Raw genomic sequence first — 14041 nt, 5'->3', positions numbered from 1 at the left:
CCACTTGCGCAAACAAAACTGTATTCTTGGATGGCAAACGTGTTCCTCCTATGTCCTTCTTGCCCTGCGGCTCTAGATGCAAACAGTAAAACAGCTATAGCTATGCCCTAGTTTATTATTGCTGACTGTTGCTCCAAGAAGAAAAGCTTGCACTTGGTGTCTATACATTATGCAGTTTATCTTCCTTTAAGATAATTATTACATCCTTAGCCCACTGGCTCTAGCAAATATATAGATATATCTGATGTTGTTGGAATATGTAAGCTGTCACTGGGATCGCAGTGGATAGGTGTCGTGGTTTCAGCCCAGCCGGTAACAAAGGACCATGCAGCCGCTCGCTCACTCTTCCCCGCCCCCCTCCGGTGGGATGGGGAGGAGAATTAGGAAGGACAATAGAAAAAAAACCAAACGGAACCTCGGGGGTTGACATAAGGACAATTTACTGGACAACACAAAAAGAGAAGTTACAACAACAACGGTACTCATAAAAGAAATATACAAAACGAGTGATGCACAGTGCAACTGCTCACCACCCGGAACCCGACGCTCCGGCACTTCCCCCACTGAAAGCCGAGAGCCCACCCCCCAGCCCGCTCCCCATTTATATACTGAGCATGATGTCACATGGTGTGGAATAGCTCCTTGGCTAGTTCAGGTCAGCTGTCCCGGCTGTGCCCCTTCCCAGGTTCCTGTGAAAATTAACTCTGTGCCAGCTGAACCCAGGATAATAGGACAGTACCCAATTATTACAGATTCAAGACTTTGTCGTAAGGCATGGAAATCGTTTTGACCCAAGCGAACATCAAGTGCCCTCACTCCCTCGGGGAAGCATATATTACAAGCAACTGTAAGTTGCTTCTTTTCAGAAATAACACAGATGTCCAGAGAGATTCTGCTTGAAACTTTTCCTCCTCTGGGTGCTTCCTTTGCAGTGAAAGCGGACAGTTCTAGGCAAGATCACTCATTTTATCACCCCAGTAGTGTGCGGATACATGAAGCTTCAGAGCAAACGGAGAATTCAGGAAAGTCACTTGGTTTGAAGTGGACTTTTTCACTTCATCAGCTCACTTGTTTGAAGGTGGGCAGAAGATGCCTCACATAAAGTGACTGGTGTCATGCTTCTGTCTTCAGATCTGCTTGTACCACAGTCTCTTCCACGGGGTGCACGGAAATACCTGCTCCACAGTGGTCTCTTCCAAACCTTCCATGGGCTGCAGGGGAATCTCTGCTTCAGGGAAATCTCTGCACTGGTGACTGAAGCACCTCTTTCCCTTCCTTCTTTCCTGACCTTGGTGTTCACAGGGCTGTTTCTCACACCTTTTGTTCCCTCCTCCTCTGCCTGTGTGGCATTTTTTTGCCCTTTTTAAAATACGTTCTCCCAGAGGCACCACCTGTGTGGCTGAAGGGCACAGCTGTGTCTCGCAGGGGGTCTGCTGGAACCGGCCGTGTCCAGCACGGGGCAGCCCCTGACCTCTCCTGGCCACCCCTGCAGCCCTGCCCTTCCGCTACCAAAACCTTGCCCCATAAACTCAAGACATGCAGGCAGATTGTATTTGCCAAAACTCAACTGGATTTGAAGACTGCATTAAGAACCAGAAAAGAGATGGTTCTTCTGCTACCATTTCATACAGTGTTTGTTTGGGGGCTTTACTTTGGCTCTCAATTTTTAAGAGAATTCTTACTTGGCGAGATTTTTTAACTAAATTCCCTTTACTTTGTTGCTTCCTTGCTTCTCTTGCAAAGAGCAGTGTACATTTATTGTCTGGTATATTATGTATGTCTGTGGTTATATGTCTGTCCTGTATCTTCCTTATACAGTTGGGTCTTGAGGCTGACTGTGATAATGTTTGCTGAGTATTTCAAGATATAATTTTTGATGACATTGTGGCAATGCAGCTTATAATGAGCATCCCTGTCCTTTTGTTTTGAAATACTTCCAAAAGGAATGATGTTTTCTCTGATGACATGAATTCACCTGTTTTAAGCAAAACAAGAAAACTAGAATCATGACCCTTGCTTTAAGTATAATCTTTTGACTGCTGTATTTCTTTTAAAGAAAAAGTGATGTCAATTTTAGTTGCTATTCAAACATATTGATGACTAAAATCTTCACAGTAAATATTGAACTGTTTCCTGACCAGGAAAATGCACTGCATCTGTGCATGTTTATTTAAGTAATTGCATGATTGAACATCCTTTTTTTAATACCTATTTTTTATTATTATCATTATTTTTGGAAATTATGAACAATGCATTTGACTAAATGATTATTAATTTTTAATTTGTTTCACACTCAGTTTTCATAGAAAGTTAAGTACAGTTGACATTTAAAATCTACTGAACAGAAGCAAAAGTATGTAGAGGAAAGACATTGAGCTATGTCTGATTATTATGCTGTGTATGATTTTCAAGGTATGTAGTCTCACTTGCTTAACTCTATATATTAAAATAAACCCCAAATTTTTCTTAATCCTTTAAGTTTCAGTCAGTTTCTCCACTTGCACTAGTTGTTGGCTATAAAAATGAGTAAGTTGAATAACTTGATCTGAAAAGTGTTTTCTCTTTCTTTGTAGCTGCAGATGAGGCCACTGCTGTATAAAGCTACAAATTCTCTTTTCAGGCACTTGGAAAACTACTTTCAAGTGTTCACTTTAAAAAAAAATTTTTGCAATAGGAGATAAATAAAGGTTTCTTTTTTAATGGAAGGTATTTGTATATATAATTTAATTTACATTTGATACATTTTTCAGAAAAATACTTACAGAGAGCTGTGTACTGCTTTGGAATGATTTTTTTTTCCCCCCCTAATGTATACATAGGTCAAAGATTACTGGGAAGTTCAGCACCTGTCAATATTCCAGGTTCTCTTGTTCGTTCCTCATCTTTACATTCATCATCATCCCTTTCGACCTCTCCACTCAGTTCTCTTTCACAATCGCTGTCTCAGTCTTTTGTTTCATCCACTACGGCTCCTCACCACCAGCAGCCTCAGCCTTTGAAGACAGAACATAGTATGTTAGGCACCTCAGCCTCTTCTCACAACTCTTTAGGTAAGTAAGTTGAAGGCTGCACTTTGTGTATGGTAAGAGGGAACTCAATGGCAGGTAAGAAATGTTCAGTTCAAGGCTTTGCATGTTTCTTATGACTTAATCTGGACAACAAAGCCTAGCTATTGTAATTAATAACACTACTGATAATGGAGTTATATGTGTGGTATGTGGGAGGAAGTTCAAGGAGTGAACTTCTGTTCCTAGTGAAGGGAAAAAAAGAATTCTTGGAAGAGGACATATTTACAGAGGTGTTTAAAAGGCATGAAATAGAGCAGTTGGCATACAGTCAGCAGAAATGCATTTTAGCTGCAGCATTTTGCTAAAGGAAACTACAAAACAGAGAGAGGAAGAATTAAAATTATGTATGAGATGCTAGGAACAAAGCTTTTTGTATATTTGAATTCCCACTCTTCCTTCTCCTTTTTTGGACTGTACTGTCTTTTATTAAAAGCAGCAAGAAAAAAACCCATGTGTTAAGTCCTCTGAATTGCTTTAAATACTGTAAACATTTTCCAGACTGTCACATTTCTGAAGGTAGTGAAATAATGAGTCTTGCAGATAAAAGTGTAAGTTTTACAATGTGGCACATGTGTTTTGTTCTGCATGTGAAACATTTTGCAGCAATGTATGCAGAATTATTTTTTTTTCTGCTTTTGTTTTACAGGTTTAAATGGTGTTACAGGGAGTATTTGGGACTTTGTAACTGGGAGTTTCTCTCCTAGTCCATCCCCAGTACTAAGCAGTGGCACTACCCCCTCAATAAGTTCAAATACCAGTGGGAATGAACTAACTCGAGTTAGACAAGAACTTGATGATGCCAAGAAAAAACTGAAACAATGGGAAGAATCTTGGCAACAAGTAAAACAGGTATGCTAACTTATGGTAATATTAAATTTTATATATATATTTTAACAAACAAGCAGCTCTTACTGCTTTTCCTTTTTACATATCTTCTTATCCTTGGACCCAGAGTTTTATTACAGTCTGTCAAACAAATATTTTTTCCATCCTCAAAATGAGCTAGCAGCATAAAGGAAACTGAGCTTTTTAAAGAGCAATTAATTTTCTGAAAGTTAATTTGCCTCTCTAGACAGGGAAACTTGCACATGTTCAGGATAGGGCTGAACAGCAACATATCTTGATGTTTAAGTAAATAAAGATGTACATTTCCTCCTGTACCACTTTCAGATAATAAACACACAAAAAAGGTAGAGGCTTGCCAGCAGCTGTGGTTGTCTAGTGTACCTGGACAGTATCTAGCCATCTCAGCAGTCAAACTGAGGTTGTTGATAACTGCCAGTCTAGTGCATTTTCTGTGGTCCTTTCCTTCCCCTCATGTTGCTCTCTCTGTGATGAGGAGTAGTTAAGTAGCTGTACTAAATTTGATTGGTTTTGATGTCTCTTTACATTAAATTATGAATTTAACATTTGAAATGTGTTCCATTTATAGAGCTCCAAAAAGGCTTCTTGCAGTTTACAGACCAGTAACAGTGACATACCTAAAAATTACATTAAGACAAAACAAGAAGAGTTGTTAATTAGAAGATAGGATAAGTAGGGAGAAGTGTTAAATTGACAGTGAATGCATTGTTATGTCTAAAATTAGAGATTGCCTGCATCTTTGAAGGCTTTTGAATTTGTTCTTCTGTTGTTAATTTAAAAAACCTATTTTTTATATTCTGGAAATCTCTTTCTCCCAGGCGTGTGATGCATGGCAGAAAGAGGCTCAAGAAGCAAAAGAACGTGCTAACATCGCAGATGCAGACAAACAACTCGCTCTTCAGAAGAAGGAGGAAGTGGAAAATAAATTAAAAAAGCTGAAGGCGCAGTTAGCTGCTTGTTTATCTACTACATTACCTTACACGAAAAACTATGGAGATATAGAAAAGATATCTTTGCCAAAGCTTCGTTCCTTACAAAATAGGCTGCACTTAGACTTAGAAACAATAGATGAGGTGAGTTTCTTCATCTGCATAACTATTTTTGATTAACTGAAACTGACAGCTCAATAACTTTCAATGACACATTTATGCCAGTTTTCACTTCAAAGAACAACACTGCTCTCAGTGTTAATGCTTTCTTTTCTGGAATAGAGGATAGTTCAGATTTCTCAGCCTAATGGATTCTTCTAAGTTTTTGATCAGCTATCAGAACAAATTACAAGTGATTCACAAGAATTCTTGGGGTGATTATAAAAAAGATTTAAAGCCAGCTTTTACTCCCAACGTTTTGGGCACTACCTAAATAAATAAAAATAGTTGCCCTCAATAAATGAAAATAGTTACATGCTTTTCACTTGTTTAGAAGGTAGGGGGTGAGGTTCCCTGCTAGGAGTTTGTTTTGTCAGAGAGGCAAGTACAGACTGGGAGCATAGAATCATTGACGTGAGAAGGGACCTCTGAAGATCATCCAGTCTGACCCACTGCTCAAAGCAGGGTCAACTCAAGCACGTTGGTCAGCGCCTTGCCCAGTAGTGTTTTGAGTATCTCCAAGGATGGAGAGTCTACCTCCTCTGAGGGCAACCTTTTCCAGTGTTTTGACCATCCTCACAGTAAGAAAAGTTTTTTCTTATGTCTTTGTGGAATTTTCTGTATTTTAGTTTGTGCCCTTTGCCTCTTCTTTCACTGGATACCACCAAGAAGAGTCTGTCCCTATCTGTTTTACACCCTCCCATCAGGTATTAATAAACACCAGTAAGATGCCATCTCTTGTCAACGCTAAACAATCCCAGCTCTTTCAGCCTCTCCTCGTATGTTAGATGCTTCAGTCCCTTAATCACCTTAGTGGCATATTTCTGTATTTCACCTTCTCTCAAATCCAGACTCAGTTTCTGCCAAAATTTAGGATGCTCTTTCACTGCCAGATTGAGGGCATTTCTCAGGGCTTTCAAAGCTGGGAGTAGCAGGTGCCACTCCTCTGAGCACATCAAGGAAGATAACAGTGACCATGCACTGCTCCAGGCACCATACTTCAAACCTTGCGGGACACAACTTTGTTTCACATTGCTTTCTCCGCTGAAATGTCAAAGGGCAATGACACCACATATGAGACCAATTCTTGCTGGTTTGTTTTGGCTGTGACAGGACTGTCCAGACAAAAAAAAGATTTCCTTTCGCTACCAGGACAGTCTGACATATTCTAGTACCTGTTTGAGTTCCACGGTGTCTTCTCTGTCTCAGTTCACCTCCTGTCCAGTGTTGTCTGTATCAGTATGAACTACAGCCTTGGAAAAAAAAGCCAGGCTCTCTTTAGAAGAGTTTAAAACATAATTTAAGTCTTTGTCAATAAAGTAGGTGGATGAGGACGAGACTTGCTAGTTACCAGGCTCCTGTTATCAAGTACATTTACAGGACTCTTGATTGGATTAGGGACCACTGTTGTTTTTCTCCTAAGGGATTTTAAAGAGGAGCAAAAGAGTCTTGGGTTCTCCTACCAAAAAAGTCATTACATCCTGGAACGGAAGTCATCTTGGCCAGGCTGGAGTGATCAGAACCATTACCACCTTTTCCAGCTCCTCAGTTTCTCATTTTTCCTTTACCACTGTGGCTTCTTCTCACCCTAGCTCTTCCTTCCAAGAGAAAGTTGCGATCTTAGGCAGTGCCACACATAGCGTTCTTGGTTCTTCTCTTAGTCCGAACCATGTCTTGCTCTTCAAAAATTAACATGCATCAAAAAGCATCCAATTCTTCCTGTTCCTTAATAGGGTTGATATGCCTTATTACATGGAGACATTTATTTGCAGTTGTAACATACTCCCCAAAGTCTGTATCAGTAGCTTTATGCAAAGTATTGCACATTTGGGGTGCTTCCATTTTGTTTTAATGCGAACATCTCCCATGGCATGAGAAAATGTAATGGTGGTTTGAGGTGGCAAAATGAGTGAGTGTATGACGATGAAAAAGGGTCATTTCCTGGGGTTTTTTTTGTTTTGCTTGTTTGCATCTCTCATCCCAATGATGCAGGAAAATTTCAGTCCAGAGGTTCAGTCCTAGATACTTTCCTTTCCAAAAGCACCTATACTCCTCCAGCTGCTACTTTGAAGGTTGCACATGCTCTGATCTTATGACCCTCAGTTCAGCTATCTGTCATACAAAAATATTGTACTTTGTGTTGTTAAATTAGAAGTTTATTCAGGACAGCTAAGTGTAAAGCTGCTAGAATGCAACTGTATACTTTGGAATCGTTTTTACTGAGTGCAGTAATCTTTTTACAGGTGATTTTTCAGCTTCAGTCAAAGAAGTGTATCGTGTGTCAGGAAGGTGATCGTAGCATTATCCTGAATCCATGTCAACATTATGTACTTTGTGATCACTGTGCAGCTGCACAAGAAGAATGTCCCTGCTGCAAGAAAAACAAAAATCTGTGGTAGCATACAGGCATAGTACTCGTATCATGTTCATGAATTAAATAATTTTATGGGTTTGTATTTCGTATAAGAATTATATCACTCATAATTAATCCATTTAATAGTGCTAGACTGATTTCCATTTTGATGTGAGAAACTTAGTTGCTTTAAGATAGAGAATAAGGCTTGCTCACCTTTACATATCAGCTTCAGTCATTTGATAAGGTTCTGTAGTCTTGAGGTTCATTCATTCCCTCCGCAATCCCATTGCAGCCTTTTCTGACTTCCGCTTACATTCCCAGTGCACAAACTACTTAGGTTCATTTGCACTGTAATCACTTTGTATAAATCTTACCATAATGCCTGAATGAAGTGTTTATACCTGTTATTTTCATTAACAGAAGATGGATACATAGATACAGTAACTATACACACCACAGTACAAATGGTCCCTTTGCCATGTCTGTTGTGTGTAGAACACCAGAGCCAGTATTTTGGAATCGGTCTAACACTATGTTTACTTGGATGTTTGAAAAACTCTGATTAATATAAAAGCACTTTTTAATTATTGTGTTTTGTTAGAAGATATGTTGTAAATTGCTTCAAGCTGCTTTCTAGATCTTATGTTTATTTTTTAATATGCAATAATATGATGTGTTATATGTGCACTGTGAATTTAAAAGATTTCACACAGTCTTACTGTTAAATCACAATATGATTAAATAGAAATGACAACTTAGCTAGTTTTTTTACAATTTATAAGTTAACTGCATACTGTAGTATTTATAAATGTACCAGCGGAGACAAAACGAGTGAGGCACATACGCTTTCATATTCAAAGACATGTTTTCAATTTGAGAAACAGATCAGTTTTAGTAAACAACTGTGCATTTGCATATTTCCCTCAGTTTGGGTGTTTGTAGTCTTTAAGTTTTTGTACATCTAACCTGTGTGGTACTCATCGGGAACAGGTATGATATATATAATATTACCAAGTGCCTATGCCCAATATCCTATAAAATGGCAGAAGACATAAAAAAAAATTTTGCAAATAATTTCTATTGCTTAATTTTGTATTGAACAATTTGACAATAAGTAGAATATGTCTCTTGCTTTTATAAATATTTAAAACCACACTTTTTTCAGTAATGAAGTAATGCATGTTTGAAAGAAACTACAAAATTATTTAAGTATGTAATCAGGCAGTGACACTTTGACACAGTGATTCTTTCAAAAGGTGGTAATATCCTTACTTCATCCTGGTAGTTGGGAACATGCAGTTCAGGAGGAGAAGTTAGTTAATTACTGCATGTTAACACTGTATATTTTTACTTTTCTTACATGGAATAATTGCCTGCATTACTCCTTTTACTGTTAAATTCAGGTGTGACACTAGTACAACTTAGATTGAAATGACCTACTACTGTGTTACATGATTTCTATCTCAGTATTACTGTATTTAGTACAAAAAGTGAGTTCACATAGGCAGCAAAGAGCTAATCTATTTAAAGTTCAGTCATGCTAAAACAAAAACCAAGATGTATACTAAAATTATTATTGTCAAGATGGAGCTTTTATAACTGTGTCAGCATTAAATAAAGGGCCCAAGCCAATAGTACTGAAATCACTATCTCCTTTGGGTTTTAGCGTTCTTTGTACAAAGGCTTGAGTTGGCAAAAAATCATTACACGTTTTCCGTGAGAACTAAATGTACAGGCTTGTCACTGCTTTCCTAAGACATGTTGATCTGCAGGAACATTGGAGACCTTTTGGGAAGGGAGAAGTAGGATAAAATATTAAATACATTTCTACTTGATTCTGTTTCAAAATTTTGTCTGAAGATTACTTTAAAGACCAAAGTTGGGTTTAATAATGTGATTTTGTTGACTTTAACACAGTTTCTCTAAAATGTTTGTGTTGAGAAAGGTATAAAATTGGACTGTATTTGCATTTTCCAACACACTTTTCTGTCCTAAAATAAGATATTGCCATTTTAAAGGTGTAGCCAGCTTTGGACTTTTAAAAAAAGGAACTTGGATCACCAAGTTTGGCTGTAGGTATTAATGTATTTTTTGCATCTGTGCAGTCTATGACAAAGACTGATTTTTGAACCTTAGCAGCATTTTGGACTAAAGCAAACTTAGTTATGTAAGGGTTTTGTTTTTTCAAACAGTGAGCAAATCAAAGAATAATATGTAATTATAGTTTGAAATTATGTTACATATTTTTCAAACAAGCATTTGTTTTGGACTCCAGTCTGCCATATTTATCTAGTGTGGAACAGCATTCTGCAACCATTGTGCTCACAAAAACATTCAGAAATATCTTGGTGAAATTTTTTGCTTTGGTTTTTTAGAAGAAACCAGCTTCGGGCCACGTTGTGCTGCCCATATGCAGCTATGTGACATTTGTTACCCAAGAGATATTATGGAAGCGTGGTTTTGTGCTGTCTTGTCAAAGTTTATAGTTCTTCATGTGTATTTCAGTGCATTTGCCTATGTCCTAGGGCTATTTTGTGGTCCCTTTTTTTGGTACTAACAGGTGATTTTCCTAATGTCATGACACCAACAAAAAAGGAATGTAAACAGCACTTGCAGTGTGAATCATCACATTGACATTCATAGTTTATGTGCATTTTTAGAGGAAATTAACTAATATATTTAGTCTGTTGCTTTTTAAAGTTGTATGTTTTGTGTTTTACAATGATGAATCTTGAAAATAATTATGTGCGTCCTGTAGTAATATCAGTACTGAAAATTTTGCAGGTGTTCCCTGTAAGTTTCTTTGGTGCTGAAATACAGACACATTTAAAAACTGTCAACAAACCATTTTGTGGAGAAGGAAAAAACACATACCAAAGAAACATACCTATATGTGAAATTCTCAGACTGGACGGCTTGCTATATTTATAGACGAAGCCTTAGGTAATCACTTGAACCATGCATCATCATAACATAGCAGTCATATGAAAATAATACAGTTGTTCTTCAAAAAATTATTTTAGTGAGGAATTACAAGCAAAGTTTTCTGTATCTTATTAAGCAAGTCAACTGCAAAAACAAATAAGTATGCACTTTTACACCACTACTTTAAAATGGAGGATAATAAAATAAATGCAGTTGACAAGAGACGACTATTTGGAAGAAGTCAGAAGTGAAACCTGACCTTTTTAAGTATTCATCCTTGTACTATATACATTATCTAGAAACTGGCTACATTAAAATTATATTTTAGCGAGACTACAATATGGTAATTTGCTGAATTCACAAAATACATAAAAGCAAACTAAATATATTTTCAAGATTCATTTTGGTATTTGACAAAGTTCTGTGTTAATTTATGTAAGAATATAATTTTAAATGTGAATGCCATTATGTTGTCACAATTATTTTAGCCTGGGGAATAATAGATTAAAAATGTGATTTCTCAGGGTTTTTACAGTTAGGAGCTGTAATTTAACCAGAAGTATGCTAATTACAGATAGATCCCAAGCTGCATGTTACAGGCTTATTATTAGTCTTCTTTGAATAGCAGATTATTAAAAACATACTTGTTTTGTTCTATATTGCCATTCAGAGTATCCTAGTATTAAATATAGGTAGTAATATTATTACTGTCACACTATGCTTGTGTAACTGTGGTCATCATCAGACCCTAAATAAATACAGAATTTTTAGTCATATTAATTTATGGAAGCCGTTAATGTTTTGAGTGTACAGACAGAAATGATTTTGTGAATGAAATTGTTCTTAATACAAAACATATTATTTATAATGCATACTCATTTACTTGTAGTGAACTGTTTAAAATTGTTAACACTTCTTAAAACTTTTCTACACTATAGCGTTTATGCAATGGTTTACAGAAGTCATGGAATTATTTTTATTACCAACATGGAAATAAAATTTTGATCTTTATTTCTGAGCTATACTGTGTTTAGAGACTCAAAAATTTACAGATATGTTTTCCTCTGCAAGTCAATTATGGCATTCCTAATAATTTCAGGGTTTCAACCACTGGGATTGACATTTACTCTTTCAGTGGAGAAAGAGGTCTAACTGATACAAAGAAACTGATTCAGCACAGTGGTCTACTAATCACTTTTCCATTCCATTCTTCTCTGTACCACATGTCCTAAGAACATACAAAATGTCCTACTGGGCTGGAGCTATCGTTGTAAGTCTGTACTGGTTTTCTGTCCCTAACAGGGGCAACAGGAGATGCAGTTTAGGAGGAACACGTAAGTCTCACCTCTTTCCGCAGTCCATGCCTCTCATACCCCCGCCAGTGTTAGCGGATATTAGAAACTGCAGCCTATTCAGGCTCGCCTTATACGAGATGGTAGCTTTGTTCCTTTCCAGCTCAAAACTTTGTCCTTCATAAGATGCAGAGAGTGTGACAGCATACAGTACTGAGGCTGTGGATTCACCAAGGTTTTCTGGAGCTTTTTGTCTTGTCATCTGTATCCCTCCTGGTAATGCCCAGGACTTTTTGAGACCTTCCCCCACCCCCGCAGCCACTGCACATCTGGCAAGGCAAGTAAATTAAAGTCGGTTACTAAAAAGTCTCAGCTTACATGCTGTCCTTGCATGAGAAATTCAATAATGAAGGTGAGGATAGAGTGGTGGGAGCAATCCGAACAAGGTGGAAGGGAAAGACAGACACACACACAGTCTTACGTGGTGACTTATTCCCAAGTAGACGAGGTAATAAAGCTGTAGAGACACATGCCTTACGGTCTTCCACTTGGCTTCCCATACACCCCAAGGCCTTGCACTTGCTCTGCAGAAACAACCTTTTTCACCTAGGTACACCATCGTGTCCCCAGTTTGCTTTCTTATGTCCTCAGATTTTGAGGACATTTTGAGGCACCTTGCAGCCTCTGTTTGCATTTTGGTGTGCCCCAGAACCCTCAGTTCACATTCTGGGTTGCCCCCGAGCCCTCCATGTGCCTTCTGGTGAGCCTCAGGGTCCTGTTTGTCCTGCAGTGGGCAACAAAATTCTCTGTTCAGCTTTCTCCCCTCTCCCACAGTTTTCTGGGTGTTTTTTGGTGTTCTCCACTGTGAGAGACTGAAAGATTAATGTCTCAAGCACTGTGGTGGGGCAAGTTCTGCTTAACGACGAACGCTGCATAACAATGAACCCGGCATAACAACGAACCGCAGGTGAGAAGCCGATCAGCACAGACCAGCACGCGACGTCTGTGGCAGGACATGGAGGGCATCCGTGTCCCGATACGCTGAGCGGGGCAGCTCACCCTGTGCGGCCAAGGACCAAACAACGGTCACACCTGCAGGGAGGAAGAAGTTACTCCTCAAACGACCCCCCCAAGCCCACCGACCCATTTCCTGAAGGTTCTGAAAGCACAAACCGCGCATGACAGCTAATTAGCCCAATGAGTCCAAGTGCCCGCCCGACGGAGGGGCAAGGAGATGATGAAAGGACACAAACGGAACCACCGCGCGTGCCTTCTGGAACTGGACCTTTAGCCTGGAGCAACGCTGGGCCCAGGGGTGGTGAGATCTTTCTCTTTTAATTTCCTCTCCCTCTCTCCTTTTTCATAATCCCTACACCTCATCCGTTTAGACATAAACCGCTGACCAAGTCTGGGACTAGGAGTGGATCCAGCCGTCCCACGGCACTTCTCGGAGAAGGAGTCTAGAAAGCAGACGGGGTCCGCTCGGAACCTCGTGACTCAACGGGAGGGCTCTCCTTATTCCCTGAATTGAGGTATATGGTTACCATGGTTACACGGGTCGCTGAGATAGTTTCATGGCAGTTCCTGTAGAGAGAAACCCCGCCACCTACTGTTGACGCCTTCGAGGTTCAGTTTGCTTCTGCCATGAATAAAGTGTTTAACTGATCGTTTGGTGTTGTTTCACCTTAATTTAGCCCGAGGGAATTCCGAACGCAACACGACTCCCTGGTCTGTCCAGCCCGGGTCGTGACATCCACCATCAGCTCTTTTCCTTTCGGTTTGCTCCAGGGCCCTCCTTTGCCTTTCTCTGCCCCAGAAAGGGTGCCTGCAGACCATCGCCCTAGGAGCCGACCGACCGACCAACCATTCCCCGCCGGACCGACGAGCGCGGCGCCAGGACAGACCGTCGAGGTGTCCCAGGAGCATCGGGGCCCCGAGCGCGAAGCCGCGCTGGGGGCTCGACAGAGATTCCGGGTGCGTCGGCGGGGGGGAGGGAAACGGTGTCCCAGCGGGGTCAGGAAGCGGGGCAGGCTGCCTCCCGCGGCGTGCCGGGAGCTGTAGTCCTGGGGCACGGAGCTTCCGGTCGGACATGGTGACTCCCGGGGCATGCCGGGAGACGTAGTCTTCCGGCGACGGGCTGCCGGGCTCTCTTTGCCAGCGCATGCCGGGACCTGTAGTTTTCGCGGACTCGGCTGCCGGGCAGCAGCGTTGCTCTCAGGCGCGTACGGCGTGGCGCGAGGTGTACTTTTGTTGCCGGTTTCGTGTGCTTTTTTTTGCGGGCTTCTTGCTGCGCCCGCTCCCCGACTAGCGTCCGAAGCGCGGTCCTGCGCGTGGGGCGCCGCGCATGCGCGAAAGTACCGCTGCGGTCCACGCCGCTGTCCTCCGGTAGCGGCAATACGATGCCGCGGTGCCCGCGGGCTGGTGCCGCCGCGCTCGCTGCTGCCTCCC

General features: G+C 40.5%; 1 protein-coding gene and 1 long non-coding RNA gene across 17 annotated transcripts in view; one reads left to right on the top strand and one right to left on the bottom strand.

Moving 5' to 3' along the window:
* The window catches only part of UNKL (unk like zinc finger), a 61389-nt gene extending 50068 nt beyond the window's left edge, over positions 1-11321 (top strand). For 15 of the 16 annotated variants that reach the window (XM_075058707.1, XM_075058704.1, XM_075058701.1 and 12 more), the window contains 4 exons: positions 2820-3050; positions 3715-3917; positions 4751-5005; positions 7264-11321. In XM_075058707.1, coding sequence (XP_074914808.1) covers positions 2820-3050; positions 3715-3917; positions 4751-5005; positions 7264-7419 — 845 coding nt within the window. In that variant the 3' untranslated portion in view covers positions 7420-11321. The remainder of the gene's footprint in view (positions 1-2819; positions 3051-3714; positions 3918-4750; positions 5006-7263) is intronic. The other variant, XM_075058703.1, reaches the window with a different exon arrangement.
* Positions 2798-13612, bottom strand: LOC142045330 (uncharacterized). The gene is made up of 3 exons (XR_012654564.1): positions 11647-13612; positions 6196-7391; positions 2798-2993 (listed from the first exon to the last, which is right to left on the bottom strand). It is a non-coding gene; the product is annotated as an uncharacterized LOC142045330 (long non-coding RNA).
* Between the last annotated feature and the right edge of the window lie 429 nt (positions 13613-14041).

This window comes from Buteo buteo, chromosome 27, assembly GCF_964188355.1.
Source record: "Buteo buteo chromosome 27, bButBut1.hap1.1, whole genome shotgun sequence".
Classification (NCBI taxonomy): Eukaryota; Metazoa; Chordata; class Aves; order Accipitriformes; family Accipitridae; genus Buteo; species Buteo buteo.
The sequence above is the reverse complement of the archived record's forward strand: the minus strand, read 5'-3'. Positions and strand labels throughout refer to the sequence as shown.